The sequence below is a fragment of the Balaenoptera physalus genome (assembly GCF_965194825.1).
Source record: "Balaenoptera physalus genome assembly, chromosome: 14".
Taxonomy (NCBI): domain Eukaryota; kingdom Metazoa; phylum Chordata; class Mammalia; order Artiodactyla; family Balaenopteridae; genus Balaenoptera; species Balaenoptera physalus.
In genome coordinates, this window is record NC_138893.1 from 13,648,148 (window position 1) to 13,671,173 (window position 23,026).

At 39.6% G+C, this 23,026-nt stretch overlaps 1 protein-coding gene and 1 long non-coding RNA gene across 8 annotated transcripts in view; both read right to left on the reverse strand.

Annotated features, from left to right (window-relative positions):
- Positions 1 to 23,026, reverse strand: part of TSNAX (translin associated factor X) — a 110,175-nt gene that overhangs the window by 26,728 nt on the left and 60,421 nt on the right. For 2 of the 7 annotated variants that reach the window (XM_082423030.1, XM_082423026.1), the window contains 2 exons: positions 4,719 to 4,823; positions 1,962 to 2,076 (listed from right to left, as the gene is read on the reverse strand). In XM_082423030.1, coding sequence (XP_082279156.1) covers positions 1,962 to 2,076; positions 4,719 to 4,734 — 131 coding nt within the window. In that variant the 5' untranslated portion in view covers positions 4,735 to 4,823. Of the gene's footprint in view, positions 1 to 1,961; positions 2,077 to 4,718; positions 4,824 to 5,030; positions 5,056 to 5,255; positions 5,457 to 23,026 lie in introns of those variants that run through there. The other 5 variants (XM_082423028.1, XM_082423029.1, XM_082423031.1 and 2 more) reach the window with 5 other exon arrangements.
- LOC309642088 lies at positions 21,380 to 23,007 on the reverse strand. The gene is made up of 2 exons (XR_014252965.1): positions 22,521 to 23,007; positions 21,380 to 22,118 (listed from the first exon to the last, which is right to left on the reverse strand). It is a non-coding gene; the product is annotated as an uncharacterized lncRNA (long non-coding RNA).

The window sequence follows — 23,026 nt, forward strand, 5'->3', positions numbered from 1 at the left end:
ATGTGTCAGAAAACCAAAACATACAGAATATCAATGAAATCAACAGTAGTCCTTTAAGATCAATAAAATTGATCAACCTCTAGCCAGACAGATCAGGAAAAAGAGAGGATACAAATTACCAACTTCAGGAATGAGAGAGAGAACATTACAACAGATTCTACAGAAATTAAAGGATAATAAAAGAACATTATGAGATGAAATGGAAAAATTCCTTAGAAGACCAAACTACCAAAGTTCACTAGCAGAGATAGCTACCTACATCTATTAAAGAAAATAAAGTACAGTTAAAATATGAAATCTGCTCATTAACAGTAGTTATCTTTATGTACTCTGGCTGATTTCTTTCATAAAGTATTTTTACTTTCTGTAGTTTATAATTTTTCTGAAGTTTACTATTTTCTCAGTTTACTAATCAAAATATACGTATAATATGGACACAATTACGATAAAAAAGTATAAAATATGAAATCTGCTCATTGATAGTGGCTATCCTAGTGTATTGTCACTGACTGACTTCTTTCACTCAGTATCTTTACTTTTCTGTCATTTTGTATTTTTCTAAAGATTACTATTTTCTAAGTTTACCATAATGCATATTTATTATCTTTTGGTGGACAAATATTTACAAGATGACTGTACACAATAACAAGGCTTGTTCTAAAATATTAAGTTCTCTTGTCACAGTTCTACTATTTCTTTAAACTGCTGAATATTAACAGCAATTGTTTTAAAACTGCAATTTCTATTGAAAAGAAGTGTTCATAACCAGATCAGTGTTGCTTCTTTCCATAATACAAGTTCAAGTGTGTACAAGCTATGGGAAAACTGGTTCAAAAAACAAGCAAAAACTAATTTTAGAGTCAAGTATGAAAAAGAAAATGTTAACAGTGCCACATTCCAATAAACCTATATGTGGCAAATTTGCTTCCACTTAGTGGAATAAAAATTAAAGCATTTCAGAATTACCTTAAAAGTTGTAAGTGAATAGAATACTTCAATAATATTTTAATAATAAAAAGTTCATAAATCATATTTGGTCTTTCTTAAATACTTAAAAGACACATGGTGGGAAGCCAATCATTGCTATCCTTCTAAAGGCATTTGGAATTGGTAATGTAACAAGAATCTCTCTTTGGGAGTTGCAGGGTGGGTGATTTCTACCCCCATGTAGAACAGAGAAGCAAAGAAAGCTAGTCAAATGAAATATGAAGCAAACAAAGATGAGAGATGGAGACACCCAACTGCATTCATAAAATATTCCTGAATCTTCTTTCTAATTCACTCCCCTCCTCTTAATTTAGGCTAGTTTGAGCTGGCTTCTTTTACTTGCAACAAAGAAATCTATTAAATATACAGAGCCTACCTAGAAAAATATTAAAGTCCTAGAGAACGAATGTCACAGAGCTGAAGGTAGAGGAACTTTCAAAGAATTAAGCAGTCAACACTATCACATGCTGCAAATATGTAAGTCAGAAAAAAGCAGAAGAGTGTGTACTAGATTCAGCAATATGAAAGTAACAAGGGCAATTTCAACTTCAATTCTGTGAGGCAGAAAGCCAAACTGTAATGAACTGAAAAATGAATGGGAAGGTAAGTTAAGCAGAATATAACATTTATCTAATATTAAAATTTCTGCACACATCATCCAAGGAAAGCTTTAATGTAATAGGTGCTAGTAAACCATTAAAAATTTAATATTTTCACAAACAGTAGCTCTACCTTGGTGAATGACCTTAACAGAACATAAATCCCTAGCTGTTCTGAAAATAAGAATTGGTCCCTATTTTTATTAACACGTTCATTCTTAAAATCTAGCTGCTACTAACATCCTCTGAGCCCAGTGGTCAAAAAAGGCCAGCTAGTTACTGCCCACTGACTTACGATATATATTAAATGCGATACATATAAAATACGTATAAAACTGTGTCCAACTGTGACAAATTTTAAAGATATTTACTCACCTTGTAATCCTGTGGAGGAGAAAAATTGTCCTTTTACTTTCAACAGTTATATCCCGACTAAGTTTCACAAGTCTCTCGTATTTGTCATGTCTTGCATCAAGTTCCTGCTGAAATGCTAAGAACACATTATTATGAACATAAGCATGCTTATTCTACACTTGAAGCCTATCAAACAATATTGGAGAAACCACCTTATTTACTTTTAAAGTACTTGGAAATCAAAGACTCTGCTACGAACCGAGATATTCTTTAACTAGAGGTATGCCTTAGCTGGATTTTACCACTCAGAGCCTCACAATGAGACATACATTTTGTAACAAATATCTGTTCTAATAAACATGAGATTGTTACCACAAAATTATCACATATAACTACCTACGAAAACTACTTTCAACTACCTCGCTAGGTTATGTGAAGTTATTTTTAATTACCTTACCCTACACAATAAAAATATCTACAAAAAATAAACTGGAATTTTAAAATTAAGTTTATAACCCTTAATAACATCAACTTTCTGAATTCTCAAGCCCTAGTTGTTGAAATACCCATAAACCACTTACTTATCTTAACAACCACTTTATTTTAGAAGCACTGTCACTCCAAAGACCTAGCAAGTTGCCTGTCCTATAGGGAGCAATCCACAGAGGAATTTTGAATACAGAAGTTTATTCAGAACTGGACTTAACTATTAACCAAATTACTAGTTGACAAAGACCTAAATACATCTGGTCTTTTATTATTGAGATAATAATTAGGCTAGGATTTTGCCTAATATTTCAAGACAATCAAATAGTGTATTCACTATTTATTTTGACTACATTAATGACCACTGTGAATCAGATATTATAAATGCAAAGTTAAGGCAATTTCTACCCTCAATGAGCTCAGTCCAGTATGAGACAGAGATGTAAACAAAGAATTAAATGTAATCATGCTATAATAAATATACAGAAAAGGTTCAGTAAAGCAGGAACTACATTTTTCTTGTTCACTATCAACACATGCCAGAACATAGATGCTCAGTAAATATCCCCTGACTGAATGGATGGATGTTCAATGAATGCAATGTTTGTCACCAAGTTTGCTTGGGAGGAAAATCCGAAAGGCTTCAAAAGGAAGAAGCTACTTGAGCTGTGTCTTGAAGAAAACTACAGTACACCAGGTGGGCAATGGGGGCACCAAGTCAGAAGCAATTCCAAGCTTAAAGAACTATGTGCACAAAGGCAGGTAGAAACATAAAACAGCAAAATATGCTTGGAAACAAGCAGCTCAGTATGGGGTGTGTGAGAACATACCGGTAGGGAAAATTGGCTTGGCCAAAACGTTCGTTCGGTTAATGAATACGTTGCTCGATAAAGTTCTTGGTGAAAATGAAAAATGCCTTTTATAGCTACTTAAAACCGAATGAACTTTCTGGCCAACCCAATACTTGCCCCAGTGTATCGATAGTTTTTCCACTGAGTATACAGCTCTATCAATATGCTCTCTACTCAATTACAACTAGTTGTTTACACCCCCTGAAGATCACTGTATGTGCTGTGGCAGTTCTAAAATATGTCCACAAATCACTTGATACTCCTCCCTTCAAACAGAGGAACCTAATTCCCTTCCTCTTACATATGAGGCAGAGTTTTAAAACCACCTCATTTGTAACAAAAAAACTGTAGCAAAAGTGACAGTGTTATGATGTCCAAGATTAGCACATAAGAGAATTGTGGTCTCTTTCTCTCCCTCGGTCTAGGGGAAGCCAGATGCCACAACACGAGGACACTCAAGCAGCACTACGGAGGGGTCCACGTGGAGAGGAACCCAGAGCTGGCTGTTGGCAGAAGGCCTAACTTGCCGATAGCTGTGGAGCCTTCAACCCAATTTAAGCCTTCAGATGGCTGCAAGTTAGAACCAACAGCTAACTAAGCCCCCTCTCGGATTCCTGAACTACAGAAACTATAAAGAACAGGGTGCTGGAGTAATTCTCTGGCGGTCCAGTGGTTAGGACTCCACGCTTCCACACAGGGGGCATGGGTTCAATCCCTGGTCAGGGAAATAAGATCCCGCATGCCATGCGGCATGGCCAGAAAAAAAAAAATAGGATGCTGGGCAGAAGAGTTAGGTGAATTTTGTCTTATGTTGTGTTTTGCAATGAGGAACAGCTTGCCCAAGTTAATATACTGAGAAAAGGGGAGCTGTGAATACGTGTACATGTATGATTTACATGTACATAGATTCCCACTCTCTGCAAAGTGCTACAGTCAAAACAAAAATACAGGCCCTGTCTTCAAAAGTCTAGCTGGGAAAACAAAACCAATACACGTTAAAAATTGAAAAATTAAATATATGTATATATACAGCTGATATACATATATATATATACACACACATAGCTGATACATATACACATACATATACACTGGAAACATACACCTAATGGAAATACACATATACACCTGATACACACACACACACACACACACCCCTGGGGGGCGGGGGGGTGAGTATATATATTTATCAGGTCCACAGTAATTTTTAGTTACATGGCACGTCTGACGTTAATTAACTAATGTTTACCTGTGAAACTGTAATGGGAAAAAGAGTCAAGACGTCTGTAATCTCAACTCTGAGGGTAGACCCAGCACTATGGCAAAACCTCCGGGAAAATTCTAAGAGGCTGTTTTCACGTGCATAACATGGCTAACTGATCCTTCTTACTAAGTCTTTAGTTCTCTTCCCCTCGCCAGCTTACATGACAAGAGAACTTACATTTGAAGGCCAACATCACAGGTGAAGAGGAATTAACATCCTTCCCTTCTCTCCTCTGGTTATGTGGGAAATTGTCATGCTTCCTTTTCCTGAACCCTCCTGATCCTTACGTAGAGAAGGAGAAAAAGGTTGGACAAGGCTCTTCCATCGCCAAGGAGCTGACAAAACATGACACAGGCAAACCCCTTCCTTCCTTTAAAACCAGGCATCCCCAAGGCCCTCGCCACAGAGGCTTCCTCAACAGACAGAAAAGCAACCCTGCCTTCTCCCCCCCCAAACCTTACGCTCATCCAGGCCTCCCCCAACGAGTACCTTGATCTAGCACAAGGTGGGGCAATTACCGAACTAAGATAAAAACGGCTCGAGGATTAAAAAAAGGCGCAAACAGGGCCAATGTGGCCTGGAAATCACCAGGGCCGCCGCCCCTCCCGGAGCTTGCGCGGAGAGAGGGCATCTTTAAGGGGTGGGAAGTGGAAAACGCGACCAGAAGGCTGGATGAGATAAATAAATAACGCCCAAAGCCGTCGAGGACGCCACCTTCTTTGCTGCTCATGTCGTCACGGCCTACGGCGAGAAGACACGACACTCAGCGCCTCGGGGCGTGCACGATGCGTACAGCGGCGGCCGAAGAGCCCAAAGCGGTACCCTGCGCAGCCGGCCGACGTCGACGCCCCGGCCGGAAGCACACGCCCGCAGCCACTCAAGCTTCTCCCTTTTCCCTCGTACACTTCCGGCCGCGTCCCAGCCCCGCCTCCGCTGGCTCCGCCCCGCGCGTGGCCCGGGGGACCTCGCGCCCTCGCGCCGTTGTCGCGCCTGCCCTCTGCTGTGCCTGAAGACAGAAGCGACTTTACACGCTTCTCTACATGAGCCGTCCATTAAAAAAGACGATGCATCCCCCTGAAGGTGAGAGCAGTGTGAGGGCGGGAAAGCGACGAAAGATGTACGTGATTTTTTTTTTTTTTCTCTCAAGGCACCTTTGGAACACCCTCGCGTTCCCTCAGCGTGGCCCCCGCCTCCCGCGCGGTGCATAGTGGGGGTTGTAGTTCGCCGCTGGAGCCGGCCCTGCGGCGCCGGGGGCCGGCAGGTGAGGAAGCGACAAGCCCCGCGTGTCCTGTGGGATGGTCTTCTTGGGATCGAGGCGGAACTTTACAGAGTTAGGAGTCTTTAATTAGCCATTTCTGGCGGTGACGCCAGCAGCTTAGGTGATGGAAATGTGCAAATCAGTCAGTGGAAGGCGTTGTTGGTACTTTCTCCTCTATGTCCCACCCCCGCCCCCCCGCTCCTCGCTGTCCCACTTTCCCTCCCTCCTCCTCCGTCCTCCGCTGGGCTCCTCTCCCGCCTCCCCGTAGCCAGACTGCCTGCCTTCACGGTGGTCTCCGCCGCTGAGTGGTTGTGTGACCCTGAGAAAGTAATTCACCCCTCGCTCAATTTCTTCATCTGTAAAATAGAGGTAAAGGAGGACCCGCCTCGTAGGATTGTTGGACCACCAAATGAGTCACCACTAAGGCGCACAGAAGAGTCTTTGGTATAGTAAAGGCTCAGTTAAATACTAGCTATGATTCCCTTCTCCCACCGTCGCTCTCCAAAAAGCACATGCTCAAGATGGGCAGCTAAGTGGCGCGCCAGCATCCTCGAGATAAAAACTCAGGCAGAGGCTTCGTTAGTTGGGTGGCCTAGGGCTGGTTGGGAAAACACAAATACTATATCTTATTGCGTTTTCCCTAAATAGCCTTCATATTGTAGGCACTTATACACGCAATCTTTCCTCCTTGTAAATTTAGGAACAAAGGCACAGTAAATGAAACAACTTGGCTAGAATATGGCAGTGATTTCAAGCCCCTGACAGGCCTGTGTCGTAGGAAGGTAGTTTGCTCTAGGTAATCCTTAGGGTCTTTTCCAACTCTGGAGCAAGAAGCTTGCGAAGCACCACCCATTATATCTATGCAGCTCTTTGAATACATGTATTGATTAGCCGGATTCCTTGTGGATAAAACAGGCTCCTGAGGACCCGGGCTGAATTCTTGTTTTGCTGACGTTGGGCATAAAATTCTGAGTTTGTGGCAGGTCTGACCCTGTTCACCCCTTATCCACCAGTGGTCTTCTACTCTTTGATTAGAGGTGATTTGACCATGGGGAGAAAAAAAAAAAAAAAAAGACAACTTTCATATAATTGTAATCATTGTAATATGACTCCTTCTACACCCAAGGAAGCCAGTAAGTTATGAACATTCTTAGAGTTAATGCTTACTCTAACTGTAGTCTGGGAAAAGGGTATTTTCCCTCACTCTACTGGTATAGCAGCTCTCAAGACCTCAACTTTCCAAAACGTGGATCCGTCATTATTTTCCTTCAGTAACCACCACTCCTGTTCAACTTCAACTACAGCTGTGTTTCTTGAACTGCTTTTTACTGCTTTCCCATAAGTATAAGGTCTAGAACACTAAGTTTCATAACCTGTAATGACTCCGCAAAGTATCGGCACTTAATGGAGGTGAGGCCACGAGTACTTTCCCAGCACTCATTTGCATATGCAGTTACCCAGGTGTCCCAACGGTAGCTACTCCTTTGTCAAGAAATGCCTTTCAGCCTGTGTGGCAACCTGCAGAATGCATCTATCTCCACCCTCTCTCCTTGTTGTATTGCTTCAAATGCATACACGTTTTGGTATTTGGTGGAACATATTTTCTTTTGTTTGTAAGGGAAAGCTACCACCCTGAGGTGGGGAGAGGAAGGTAAAGGTTTTCAGTAAGATTCCGCTTCTGGGATGGTGTTTTTTCCTCCTCGTGTTGCATTCTGATTGCCCACATTTGACTCTTGACTAAAGCTCTACGCCTTCCAACAGCACCTGTTTTTATTCAGTCTATAAATATCCTCACATTTGTCACCTTTACAGGAAAAAAAATCACATACCGAAACTGGTTCTGGTTCTTTTAAAAAGCATATAATCAAGTAGGAGAAGAAATATAGGCCCTCAAGAGATTTCCTGCTTCAGCATTTACTTAATTATGTACTTATTACATAAAGTGGGGGCGGGGTGTCAGGGAGCTGGGCGGGTACAGGGAATCATGAGAAATTGCCAGAACCTTGAGTGACCATTTCTAAAATGATAACCATAACATTTAAAAGATACCTGGGGTCTGAAGTGGTATTGTGAAGCGTACACATACCATTTCACAGATTTATTTTTTAAGCAATGCTGGGACATAGTAGGAGAAAATTGATGTTCCAGATCTTTACTGGAGAAGGAAGCTGGTGTTTGAGGAAGTAAAAAGGGATGGGCAAAACCACAATGAGATACCACTTCACATCCCACTAGGATGGCCATAATCAAAAATAACAAGTGTTAGTGGGGATACGGAGAAATTGGAACGCTCATATGTTGCTGGTAGGAATGTAAAATGGTGCAGTCACTGTAGAAGATGGTTTGGCAGTCTCAAAAAGTTAAACATGGAATTGCCATACGACCCAATAATTCTACTTCTAGATGTATACCTTGTACACAGATGTTCATAGCAGCACCATTCATAATAACCAAAAGGTAGAAACAACCCAAATGTCCATCAGCAGATGATTGGGTAAACAAAATATGGTATCTCCATGCAACGGAATATTATTTGGCAACAAAAAGAAAAGAAATACTATCCATACTACAATACGGATACGTTATACTAAGTGAGAGATGTCACTCACAAAAGACCACATATATGATTCCATTTATTTGTTATGTTTAGACTAGACAAATCCATAGAGACAGAAAGATTCATTGCTTAGGGCTGAGAGCAATGGGGCACAGGGGATAGAAGAGTGATAGCTAAAGGTATTACGTTTCTTTTTGAGGTGATGAAAATGTTCTAAAATTGACTGATGATGGTTGCACATATCTGTGAATGTGGTAAAAACTGTTGAATTGGATGAACTGTAAATAGGTGAATTATATCTCAATAAAGCTATTAAAAAATGTTAAACTGTGATGGGAAACAATCTTTTCAAATCCAGTAAATATATACATGTAGATATATAGACATACTTCAATGTTATTAGGGAAAAGCATTAAGCAAAATACCTTAATTTTTAATAATCTGTAATAAAATATATATAAAGTATTTTTCCTTTACAGATTACATAATCTTCAACAAATATTTCTGTGAACAGTTTATGCCTGGCAATTTGATTTGTGCCATTAAGGACACAACTATCTTCTTATTTATTCAACAAATATTTATTGAGTACCTACCATGTTGTAGGTGCTGTTCTAAGTATTGGCGATCCCTAATCTTATGAAGTTTATTTCCTAGTGAGAGGAGACAGATGAAGAACAAAATAAATAAGTAAAGTATTTGGCATTAGAAAGTGATCATTGCTATAAAGAAAAATAAAGTGAAGGAAAGAAAAAGAGATGAAGGGTGAGGTTTCCTGCGGTGAGGGTAAGAGTTGCAATTGAGAGAGGATGGTCAGAAAAGGCCTTGCTGGGAAGCAGACATGTGGCCACAGATCTGAAGGAGGAACAAGTGGGCCATGCAAATATCTGGGGAATTTGCCCTGCCCTGTGTGCCAGTAATCCTCCCCGTTCTCTCCTACATATATTTTTTATTTGTCTGTTTCCTTCTGCATCATTCCCGTCACCATACAAACTTGCTGTCATATAGCATCTGGCACATCATGCATGTTCAATATTTGTTGAATGATTGAGCAAATGATATGCAAATACATTACCCCCATCTGTAGATCACCTTTTATTTTTGTTATAGTACCTGGTTGAAAGGAAGTTTTAAATATTTTTTTTAAAGATTCTTAAGCTCATGTAGCTTCTTTTTCATCTTTGTTTTTTAATTTTTATTTATTTATTTATTTAGGCTGCTCTCGGTCTTAGTTGCGGCACGTAAGCTCTTAGTTGTGGCACGCGGACTTGTTAGTTGCAGCGTGCATGCGGGATCTAGTTCCCTGACCAGGGATCGAACCGAGGCCCCCTGCATTGGGAGTGCAGAGTCTTACCTGCTGAAGCACCAGGGGAGTCCCCTAAATTTTTAGTAGAGTCAAATTTATCAACTTTTTCCTTCAGATCTGTGTATTTGATGCCTTGTTTAATAAAGCCTTTCCTACATTAGGTTATAAAAATATCACCATATACTTTCTTGTAAAAGTATAAAACTTGCATTTTCCATTTAGGTTTTTAATCTACCTGGAATCAATGTATATATTGATAAATGATCATCTCACAACCACGTATTGACTCTATTATTATTTCTCCACTGATTTAGAACACCACAGTGGTCACATGTCAAGATTCCATATATGCCTGGGTCTGTCTCTAGGTTTCTTGTTCTGTTCCACTGGTCTATTTGTTATATACAGATAGCACATTCTCTTAATCACTATAGCTTTGTTTTTTGTTTTTTTGTTTTTTTTTGGCTGTGTTGGGTCTTCGTTGCTGCGCACAGGCTTTTCTCTGGTTGCGCTGAGTGGTGGCTACTCTTCTTTGCGGTGCGCGGGCTTCTCATTGCGGTGGCTTCTCTTTGCAGAGCACGGGCTCTAGGTGCACGGGCTTCAGTAGTTGTGGCACATGGACTTAGTAGTTGTGGCTCGCAGGCTCTAGAGCGCAGGTTCAGTAGTTGTGAGCACACAGGATTAGTTGCTCCGTGGCATGTGGGATCTTCCCGGACCAGGGCTCGAACCTGTGTCCCCTGCATTGGCAGGCGGATTCTTAACCACTGCGCCACCAGGGAAGCCTATAGCTTTGTATTATGGCTGGATCTCAGGAAGGCCAAGTTCCCCTATCCTCCCTCCCTACAATATTCTTCACAGTTTTTGCAAGTGGCCTTTACTCTTTCATATCAGTTTTAACAGTTTTTAAAATTGAGATGTAATTCATATACTATAAAATTCACCCTTTTAAAGTGTGAAATTCAGTGATTTTTAGTATATTCACAAGGTTGTACATCATCTATTTAATTCCAAAACATTTTCTCTACCCCAAAAAGAAACCCAACCCCATTTGCAGTCATATCCCATCCTCCCTCCTCAGCCCCTGTCAACCACTAATCTATTTTCTGTCTCTGCGGATTTGCCTGTTCTGGATATTTCATACAAATGGAATCATACAATATGTGGCCTTTTATGTCTAGCTTCTTTCACACAGCATAATGTTTACAAATTCATCTGCCTCATAGCATATATCAGTACTCCATTCCTTTTCATGGCTGAATAACATTCCCTTGTAAAGATATATGTTTGGTTTATCCATTCATCAGTTAATAGACATTTGGGTGGTTTCCACTTTTTGGCTATTCTGAGTAATACTGCTATGAACATCTGCCTACAAGTCTGTGTGTGAACATAAACTTTCAGTTCTCTTCAGTATATACCTAGGAGCAGAACTGCTAGGGCGTTTGGTTCCTACCTATTTTGGAATTGGCTTTCCAAGGTCTATGAAAAACCTTGTCAATCTATTAATTAAAATGCACTGAATATATAGAGTAATTGGGGGAGAATTTATGGCAATGAGTTTTCTATTAGCTCTGTAAACTGTGGGAATCTCTTCGGATTTATTCCTTTTTTTTAAGTCCTTCATAAATAGAGTTTTGCTTAACTTTCATTAGATTTATTCCTAGGTTCATTATAGTTTTTATTAGCTTTATTCTGGGAACTTACCAGTTTTTGTAAGTACTATGAGTGGGATCTCTATTTTTTATGTGTTAAATTGGTTATCTAACTAGTAGATAGATATTATTTTGAGCCAGCAAAGCCTGAATACTAAGTCTGTGTAGTTATCTTGTGCAATATCAAGGGTAGTATTATGCACAAAGATACACTTTTAAGATGTTTAAGATGTTTATAGCTACATTACAACAGAGGGAAAAAATGAGTGTCTAACAATAAATGAATGACTAAAGTGGGTATTTGGAAATGGCATTAAGATATTGTAACACAGAGAAGTGTATGATTAGTTAAGTGGAAAAAAGTTGAATTTAGTTTGATCACAACTAGGTATTAAAAAATACACAGAAAAACGTTAATGTATGTTGCTCACATGTATGTATTGAGTTGGAGACAATAAAGTTAATGGGAATATATTTTGGAGCAAGTCTTCTAGAAAGCACGTTGGCAATTTGTACTAAGACTTTTAAAAATGATGTCGAGAAAAGAAGCCCTTATACACTGTTGGTGGAAATGTAAATTGGTGCAGCCAGTATGAAAAACAGTATGGAGGGTCCTCAAAAAACTGAAAATTTAATGACCATATGACATATACCCAGCAATCTAATTCCTGGGTATATGTCCAAATAAAATGAAAACACTAATTCAAAAAGATACATGCACCCCAATGTTCATAGCAGCATTATCTACAATAGCCAAGATATGGAAGCAACCCAAATGTCCATCAACACAGAACACAGATGAATGGATAAAGAAGATGTGATATAATGGAATATTACTCAGCCATAAAAAGAATGAATTTTGCCATTTGCAACAACATGGATGGACTTGGAGGGCATGATGTGAAATAAGTCAGACAGTGAAATAAGTCAGGCAGAGAAAGACAAATACTGTATGTTGTCACATAGGTGGAATCTAAAAAAGAAATGAATATAACAAAACAGAAACAGACTCAGAGATATAAAGAACAAAATATTTAACTCAATCACTTTGCTGTACACTTGAAGCTAACACAACATTGTAAATTAACTATACCTCAATTAAAATAAAAAAACAAAACTAGTGGTTACCAGTGGGGAGAGAGTCGGAGGGAGGGGCAAGATAGGGGAAGGAGATTAAGAGGTACAAACTACTATGTATAAAATAAATAAGCTACGAGGACATATTGTACAGCACAGGGAAATATAGCCATTATTTTGTTTTTTGTTTGTTTTAAGTTTGATTAGGGCCCGTTTGTGTTTTTTTTAACATTTTAAAAAATTTATTTATTTTATTTATTTATTTTTGGCTGTGATGGGTCTTCATTGCTGCACGTGGGCTTGTAAGCGGGGGCTACTCTTCGTTGCGGTGCGCGGGCTTCTCATTGCGGTGACTTCTCTTGTTGCGGATCATGGGCTCTAGGCACGTGGGCTTCAGTAGTTGTGGTGCACGGGCTTAGTTGCTCCACGGCATGTGGGATCTTCCTAGACCAGGGCTCGAACCCATGTCCCCTGCATTGGCAGGTGGATTCTTAACCACTGCACCACCAGGGAAGCCCACCATTATTTTGTAATAACTTTAAATGGAGTATTATCCATAAAAATACTGAATCACTATGTTGTAGACCTGAAACTAATATAATACTGTAAATCAACTATACCTCAATTAAAAAACAAAGACAAAAATGTTTATACCAGTTGACCTAGCAATTCTACTTTTTGAAATTTATCCTAGGCAGCTATTCAGAAATGTAGACAAAGACTTAGATATGAATTCAACATAACTAGAGATTAGCAAAATTTGGAAACAATTTTCTGTATAAGAACAGGCAAGGTTAAGTTGTATAAATTATGATGCATCCATCTGAAGGGTAATTATGTAACCATTATAAACACAGTTGACAAAAATACTTTAGTGTTTTTCTCACACAGTTACAATATACTATTTTTGTCAGGGCCTGAAATTTTACCTTACTTACAAGCTAATGTTAGCCTTTTACTATTTCATGGATGCTGGCAGCGAAGGTAAGTCTCGTGGGTCAGAGATAAAGAACTGAATTACAACAAGAAACGTATCATGTCACATTGGTTTCCCTTGCTCCCCAAGTTACGTGGGAGAAACACAGAGGAGCCCAGATGGATTCTGTGCACATAGCAGATTTTTATCACAGCTGAGGAACACTGAACTGGAGACCCCACTGCTTTTATAGCAAGCAGTAAGCAAGCTTACGTTTTTCTTAGAGATGTTATGTCATCTCTCAAGTTTACTCACTGCGAACACAACCCTGGAAAATACACAACTGATGTAATATATGTTTGTATGTTTATAAAGACTAGTTAAGAAGCACCAGGATCTGTGCAAATATATGTGTTTTTGTGCATGCATGTGTACATACATATACATACATGCAAGATGCTCCTGGCATCACTGTTTATATTTAAAAATTGGAAGAGAAGGGGAGAGGGGCAATATAGGGGCAGGAGATTAAACGGTATAAACTACATGTATTATGTATAAAATAAGCTACAAGTATATATTGTACAACACAGTGAATACAGCCAATATTTTATAATAACTATAAATGGAGTATAACCTTTAAAAATTGTGAATCACTGTGTTGTACATCTGTAACATATATCAATACATCAACTATACTTCAATAAAAAAAATTTTTTTAATTGGAAATTATTTTATTGTCCACCAGTTTGTTAGTTAACTAAATTTGGATGCACTCATACAATGGAATAGTATATCGACTTTTAAAAAGAATGAGATAGACTTACGTATTTACATTAACAGATATTCAAGATATATCATCAGGAGAAAAAGGCAAGTTGCAAAACAGTACTTAGAGTGAGATCTTATTTCATAATTTTAAAAAATGTAATTTGGGTTATATATGGGAAAAAATATGAGAAAGAATACACCAGATGTTAACAGCGGTTATATCTGGAGTCAGAAATATGGAGAATTTTCACTTTCTAAAGTATAAATTCCTCTAATGCTTGGATGTTCATTACATTAACCAAGTATGACTTTGTAATATAAAAGAAAATACAGGGGCTTCCCTGGTGGCGCAGGGGTTAGGAATCTGCCTGTCAATGCAGGGGACACGGGTCTGAGCCCTGGTGCGGGAAGATCCCACATGCTGCGGAGCAATTAAGCCCGTGTGCCACAACTACTGAGCCTGCACTCTAGAGCCCACGAGCCACAACTGAACCCACGAGCCAAAAGTACTGAAGCCCGTGCGCCGAGAGCCTGTGCTCCGCAACAAGAGAAGCCACCGCAATGAGAAGCCCACGCACCGCAACCAAGAGTAGCCCCGACTCGCTGCAACTAGAGAAAGCCCGTGCACAACAACGAAGACCCAATGCAGCCAAAAATAAATAAATTTCAAAAATTAAAAAAGAAAAAAAAAAGACTGAAGCAAATATATCTCAGTGTTAAATGTGGGGTTTTTTTCTGAATGATATGATTACGGGAAGTTTCATTTTCATCTTCCAAACTGTTTATGGCAAATATATTTATAATAAGGGAGAATATGTTATTTTTTAAAGTATTAATAGTATTTGTCTTCAAATGTTGGTGTATGGAGTTTTTTTTCGCCTTCTCTCTGTATATTTCAAATTTACTATAACAAGCACATTGCTTAATGTAAAATGGATGCAATGAACTCCTATTCCTTTGTTCTGCCCAGCGTCCCTTGCATGCATTACCCCTTCACACTCTAGTGGTAAATTGCCCTCCAACACTTGCGGTGTGGCTGCTATCTGGAGGACCTTCCACATTCCAAGCATAGGTTTTGCTGGTCAAGCAGTGACAGTAACGAGAGAAGAGCACTCACGAAGGGAGACTCTTGGCATCGCTAAGGCTGAGACTCTCACCTGTCCCTTGGGGGCTCTTCAAGACACTGAACCAATGGTTCTCAACAAAAAGATGATTTTCCTCCCAGGGAGCATTTGGCAATGTATGGAGACCTTTTTGGTTGTCACAGTTGGGGGGTGGGAGTAGAGTTGCTACTGGCATCTAGTGGGTAGAAGCCAGGGATACTGCTAAACATTTTACAATGCACAGAACACAGCCCCTCACAACAAAGAATTATCCAGTCCAAGATGTCAATGGTACAGAGGTTGAGAAACCCAGCACTAAGCGAACGGGTGCAGGGCGATGGGGGAGGGGCACAGTTCTACTAACTGACCTTGACTATCAAAAGGAAATAGGGCTGCTGTTTCACAATAGATGCTGGGAAAGTACAGCTGGAACACAGGAGATCCCCAGAGGTCCTTTGTTGTATACTGTGTGCAAGGGTCAAAATTATCAGCAGACTAAATTTACAGGCAGGACCACTAAGGATTTAAGGATTTGAGCCCCACAGAAATAAAGGTGTAGGTTGCCCCATCTGGCAGAGAACTTTAGCCAACTACAGTGTTAGTTAAAGAAAGCCAAAATATGGAATCGGTGGCAGGGGAGGAAAATGGCAAGACCAGCTGAAGCAAGAACTGTAGGCTCTACCTCTATCTCTTGGCTTGCTGTATCTTATATAAAAATTTTTCTTTCCTTTCCTTTACCCATGCTATTGCATCTACAGTGCAGTGGCGGTTGTTACATTTATTGTTTTTCCACAAGTATGGAGAAGGTATTGACCATGAACTATGGTGGAAATGAACAAAGAGGATCCTGGACTCAGGGAACAGTGGCCCACATTGTCACATGACATATTTTTTATTCCTGGTCCTATCAAGTGGCACAAAAACTAAATTCAAAATAAGAATTTCCTGAGAAATTGCATCTCTCTTGGTGCCTAAGAATAGAAATCACAAACTTTGGATAGAACAGAAGACAGGGAATTCCCTGGCGGTCCAGTGGTTAGGACTCCATGCTTTCACTGCAGAAAAGAAAACAAAAAAAGGAACAGAAGAAAAAAAAATAGTATCTGCAGGTAGATAGGCAAAGAGAGTTAAGAATCTCATTGATAACTTTCACAGAAAAAAAGTTAATGTTAATAAAGCCCAAATCAGGTAGGAGTATTTTATACTTTCAGAAAATCGTTAGTGAAGAATAGACTTTACTTAATAAATGTGTTTTGCAATGTTTGGGGGGAGGGGAAGGATCTAACAGCTGCATTTTCAGGGTAATCTCTAAGCATGAAATCACGCAGATTTCAAGGGTTGTGCCTGAGTAAAAAGTATCTTCCTCTTATACAAACCACTCCTTCAATTTTGGAGACCAGTCCAGAATCCCTTAACAACTTCCTTTTCTGATAAACTAGTTGGAATGAATTGTACAGTTGCAAAGAAAAACTCTGATTGATACAGACATTGTTCTGATGAATAGTTGTAGGTCACAGATCCTCAAGGAAATAGCTATTGGGCTTAGCTGGATCTGAAGGCACTGAGGATTCAGTGAATATTTCCCAGGTAGACTAAGGCATGCAGAGGCAAAAGAGTTACTTAAATGATTACCTATGAAGTGTCTGTTAAAGGAAGGCTTTGGGCAACAAGCCCCTTCTTTAAATGCTGAAGAACATAAAAGAAAGATAATGACAGGCTTAAGATCAAATTCTTGGCTAAGAGTAGAGAACCAGGAGCTGTCTTTGTGCTATGAGAACTTTTAGGTTATTAGCCTCAGAACCCAGGTTGCATAAAATCAGAATCAAAATTTGATCCTGTGATAAGCAACAGGGTCCTACTGTGTAGCACAGTATATAGATAGATTGATGTTAGATAGATATAGATATATACACATATGTGTATATATATATATATAAAACTGAATCACTTTGCTGTACACCAGAAACATAAAAGATACATTAAAAAAATAAAACTTGATCCTGTGGATTGCAAAATTGCAAAGTTCAGTTGCATTTACAGCATCAGCAGACCTCATGCAATATTAGGGCATTAACTGAGACAGAATGGAAGACCCCATAACTGAAACGGGAAAATAGGGGAGTACCGGGATGACTTAGGCTACTCCGCCCTCCACTGAGCATTCCTTCCAAGCAGAAGTGGAGTCTCCCACCCCACACATCTCATGGAGATGCTCCTGCTTTGCTTGGAGATCTTATAATGACCTTGCCTCAGACAGTCACCTTGTAAGTGGTGGCCAAATTGCCTCATTCTTCCTTTCTATCACTTCTCATTTGCCTCTGTGTCTACAGATAGGGTCAGATCCCAGCAGGCACCCAGAAGCCAGTTACAAAGTCAAACCCTAATGGAGAAGCCTCACACGACAAAAGACTTTGGTTCATTTATACAGCAAAAACCTGAAGAATGTCAATGACAATGAATTCAGTGAGTCTTAGACTAGGGAAAAAGGAATACTTTCAGATTGAAATGCATTTATTGACAGGTGCTCAAGCAGATGGGAGTGATTCTAATAGTTTGCTTACAGTTGTCTAAAACCTGAACTCAATGGTGGCCAGTGCTAAATGGAATAAAGTTGCAAGAAATTCCTTTTTATAAAACAGAGGAGGGGAGATGGGGATGCAGGAAGGTAATTCTGCCATTGAAATGGGCTTTTTAATTTCAACAGGGTTAATGGAATCCTAGGCAGTGGCCAGAAGAAACACTTAAAAATCAAAGTGGGCATGATTACTAAAATAGACAGCACAGTAGGAACAATAATCAGACTGGCTGTAGATCACATAGACCCTAGGACCAAACTGCCCACTAATTTCCTAGCAAATAGGGGCTTCACTTAAGTATCCATGATCGAATAGCACTGCCCCTCACCTAATTCCCATCCTGAGTAAGTTTATTGACTTAGAGTCTCTTGAAGGAAAGGGGAGGTAAGATACTCTTGAAGAAGACTCCAGCAATAACATCACCAGCACATTCTGTAAATTATCCCCCTAGTCTTCCCTTAAGGGACTTGTGTTCACGTACCAGGATAATTATGGCAAAGACTAGCTGGGATCCAGAAGACTATGGTCTACTGGTAAGTGTGGGGCTTTATTGGGACTAGGTGGTTAAAGAGTTTTTATCTGAGTCAGCCTCATGGTGGGTTCAAGGGGGCTCCTAGCCCATTCCATAGTTGTTTCTTGAATAAACAAATGGATAGTTGGAACACAAGTACTCAACACTGGCAGAATTTTCACATTGACCTTGTGATCTGTGAAATATATACTATAACTGTAGCAAGGGCCAAATGGAAGTCTTTGAAGCTTTTCCTGCCAAAAGGCAAAGCCAGAGCAATACCGCATTTCTAGGGAAATCAGAGACTTGTATCACCATCAGAGACTTGATTATTCTTAGCACAATCCTGTTTCACTTCCCTCTTTTGCCAGTGCAAAATGAGTCTTGGGTAGTTAGAGTGGATTATCATAAGTGTAATCAGGTGGTGACTCAAACTGCCGCTGCTATTTCAAATATGGTCTCTTTTCTAACGCAAATCAAAGCCTCCCCCAGCATCTGAAATCATAGGCATTGATCTGACTGTTTACTTTCGCTTCACAGGGACACCAGAACACTCACTTTCTTACCTCAGGGTTGTGTCTGTGCAAGAATCCAGTCTGCAGAGACCTTGCTCGTCTCACTGTCTCACGTAGGACCTGGCTCTGGTCTACGCATTGAGATAATCATCATGCCAACAGGACCTAAATAACATTTTTAAATGTTTTCAGATGTTCAGAGCTCCATCATTTAGTTAGGGGGAACCTGCTTTAAAGCACAGGGAGCTCAGCTTCGTGCTCTGTGATGGGTGGGATGGGGGGAGGTGGGAGGGAGGGGATATATGTATACAAATAGCTGATTCACTTCATTGTACAGCAGAAACTAACACGACATTGTAAAGCAATCATACTCCAATTTTTAAAAAAAAGAGTAAGTCAAGAAATTGTCTAAATATCCAACAACAAGGGCACGAACCAGATCATGTTTCACTTATATCATGAAAAGAAATTTACGAAGAGCTTGAAATGCCTCGGCAAGTTTTTTATATTAAGTGAATAAATGATACAATGTAACTATGCACAGAAAAAGTTATTAACAATATAATCAATGGTAAGGGTCCAGCAATAAAGGCACTCATATTGCTGATGTAAATGTAAATTCCACAACCTTTTTGAAAAATAATTTGTCAGTATACATCAAGAGCCTTAAATAATGTTCCTATTATTTGTGCCAAGGATTTCACTTCAAGGAATATCCCCTAAAATTATTCAGAAATGCAACTAAAGCTTTAGAAACAAAAATGTTCAATGCAGAATTATTTTTATTAACCAAACTTGGGAACAACTTAAAACCCTCAAATGTAGGAACCATTACATTAATTAAATTATGACACCTGTATAAAATGGAATATTATATAAAGATTACATTTAACTCACATTTTGATACTGTTTTAAAAGTCTGTGATATGCTAACTAATAAAGCAAGTTATAAATTTACATAAACTATGAGGTCAATCTATTAAATATGTGTATTTCTATAGAAAGACTGACTCAGAGACCTAAGTCAGCATAGGTCAAGGATTTTTCAGTGAAGCACTGTTGGTAATAGTAAAATATCTGAAATGACTTAAATGTCTATCAATAGGATTAGTTCAATAAATTATGGCATATCCATTCAATAGAATAATATAGGGCTGTTGAAAAGAATCAGGTCAGAGTAAACGTACTAACATGGAAATACTTGCCAAGATACCGAGTTAAGTGGCATTTAATGAAATATTTAATAAGATTTAGTGAAAGAACAAAATAATTCAATTTTCATTAAATTAATAACATATACGCACATGTAGAAATGAGGGGCATAAATCTCAAACATTTAACAGCGATTATCTCAGGGAGTCAGAATTATAAGAAACATTTGCTTCACCTTGCATAATTTCTGCAATGTAACCAGCATGTATTAGGTTTGTAATCAAAAAAAAACCTTTTAACTTTAAAATTTTTAATGAAAGCATGAATACCACCAAAATGTAAGATTGTTTGTATCTGCAGGTTTATTGGCAATTTTAATGTGTCGTATACCTTGAATTATTTCAAATTATCCGTAGAGTTTTTCCTACTCTATTAAGGAAAATAATAGTTAGAAAAATGATAACAGTGAATATCTTTGTTTACTGAAACATGGTAGGTTCCCATGCTGCATTTTCTACGTTTTTCATATTTCCAAAAACGGGCTTGGATTTGAATGTATTATTATGTTATTATATTATCGTATCATATAATATGTTGTTTTTGCCCTGCCCAATATCACCTCCTTTAGGCATTTGTTCTTCTCTATGCCATATAATCCTAAGTAAATCTATTCTCTCTCCCAGAATTTGACTTTCAAACAGACACACCCTGGGAGGAAAGGTGATTTTAGCTGAGTCATTTGCAGGTCCACAGTTTCCCAAGGATACAATCCCTGAAACTGCCCTGATTCCTACCCTCCCCAAGGACCCATTGTTCATCTTTTATTTTGATGCTGGCTGTTCTCCAGAATCTCAGATAAATTCTTTCATATTTTTTTAATTAGAGTCAGTTTGTATTGCTTGCCGCATAAGAACTTTAACTGATTCAAAAATCATAACCACAGCCTGGATTGCAGGGGACTGTGGGGAGTACAGTATTGGTTGTAAGGATAAGATGAAGAAAAAGAGAATCATATTTTACATTCCATGATAGGTAAAGGTAGCAGCTCATAGTACAAAATGGCAAAATGTTATTACTTGTGGCCATCTGGGACTGTGTGCCCTCTGACAGTGAAGTTCTAGGGGACCAGGTAGGTACTGCAATAAACCAATTTAAAGGGAATGTAGAAGTGGGAATCATGAAGGATGGTATGTTTGTTTGGGGTTTTAAAAAAATATTTATTTATTTATTTGGCTGCGCCAGGTCTTAGTTGCAGCACGTGGGATCTTCGTTGCCATGTGTGGGATCTTTTAGTTGCAGCATGCAGGACCTTTAGTTGTGGCATGCCAACTCTTAGTTGCAGCATGTGAGATCTAGGTTCCCGACCAGGGATTGAACCTGTGCCCCCTGCGTTGGGAGCGTGGAGTCTTAGCCACTGGACCACCAGGGAAGTCCCTGATTGTTGTTTTTTTTTTTTAATTAATCAATTTATTTATTTATTTTTGGCTGTGTTGGGTCTTCGTTTCTGTGCGAGGGCTTTCTCTAGCTGCGGCAAGCGGGGGCCACTCTTCATTGCGGTGCGCGGGCCTCTCACTGTCGCGGCCTCTCTTGTTGTGGAGCACAGGCTCCAGACGCGCAGGCTCAGCAGTTGTGGCTCACGGGCCCAGTTGCTCCGCGGCATGTGGGATCCTCCCAGACCAGGGCTCCAACCCGTGTCCCCTGCATTGGCAGGCAGATTCTCAACCACTGCGCCACCAGGGAAGCCCCCTCCCTGATTGTTTTTAATGGTTGTAAATAACTTAAAACAAAACAAAAAAAACAGTAGAAGCATTTGCTTGCATTTGATGGGGATAGCAGTACACATCTACTATCCTGGCTCAAGATATTAGCTCTTGTTCTTTGCCACATGTGACTGACTGACTGCCTTATTATTCTTCAGGGCTGCACGTGAATTCACTACATTGATGATGGCATGCCAATAGAATCCAGAGAGCTGAAAATAGCAGGCACCCGAGATGTCCTGCATGACTCAAATTTACAGCATTCGAAAATAAAAAATCCATGAAAATGAAAGATCCCGCCACATTACAAAAGTTATGCCTTTAGTAGGTTAGAATGTGTCAAGGTATTTTCACTCATGTCACAGAAAGATATTCTATCTTTCACAAACAACCACAGGGAAGGTGGTACAATATTTGCTGGGCCTCTTTTTTTTTTTTCTTTTCTTTTTTTTTTTTTTTTAATTATTTATTTATTTATTTATTTTATTTATTTTTGGCTGCATTGGGTCTTTGTTGCTGCACACAGGCTTTTCTCTAGTTGTGGCGAGCGGGGGCTACTCTTCCTTGCGGTGCACGGGCTTCTCATTGCAGTGGCTTCTCTTGTTGCAGAGCACGGGCTCTAGGCACGCAGGCTTCCGTAGTTGTGGCACGGGGGCTCAGTAGTTGTGGCTCACGGGCTCTAGAGCGCAGGCTCAGTAGTTGTGGCGCATGGGCTTAGTTGTTCTGCAGCATGTGGGATCTTCCCGGACCAGGGCTTGAACCCGTGTCCCCTGCATTGGCAGGTGGATTCTTAACCACTGCGCCACCAGGGAAGCCCTGCTGGGCCTCTTTTTATTCTGGAGGTGGCATTTATAATTTCCTTTTTTCCTGCTCCAGTACATTTGCCAAGTGACTGAGAAAGCTGCCAGGTTTGATTTATGCTCAGAGCAAAGAGGTTCTCTAGCTAGTCCAGACTACAATACACACAGTTCTGGTAGTTGGGCCTTTTGCCTCAGCAGGTCTAATGCTCCTCAAAGAACTGAGTTAGCTCGGATGCTCTAAGAAGCTGTTGTGACTCACAGCAGGAAAGTGACAGTGCAGGGCCTGAAGAGCAAACCTCTTTTAGCAAGTGACCCTTTTTCTTCAAAGAAACCACCTGCTTAGCTCACAAAACTTCAGTCTTACTTCTTTTACGTTTGAATTCAATGACACAAGTATCCTACTATGCATCACTTTAGTTGCAACCCCCAAAATTTCATGTGTAATTTTTCATTTCTTTCTGTTGATGAAGTTTAAATTTCCAGTGCGATTTCTTCTTAGGCCTGTTATTTATTTATTTATTTATTTATTTA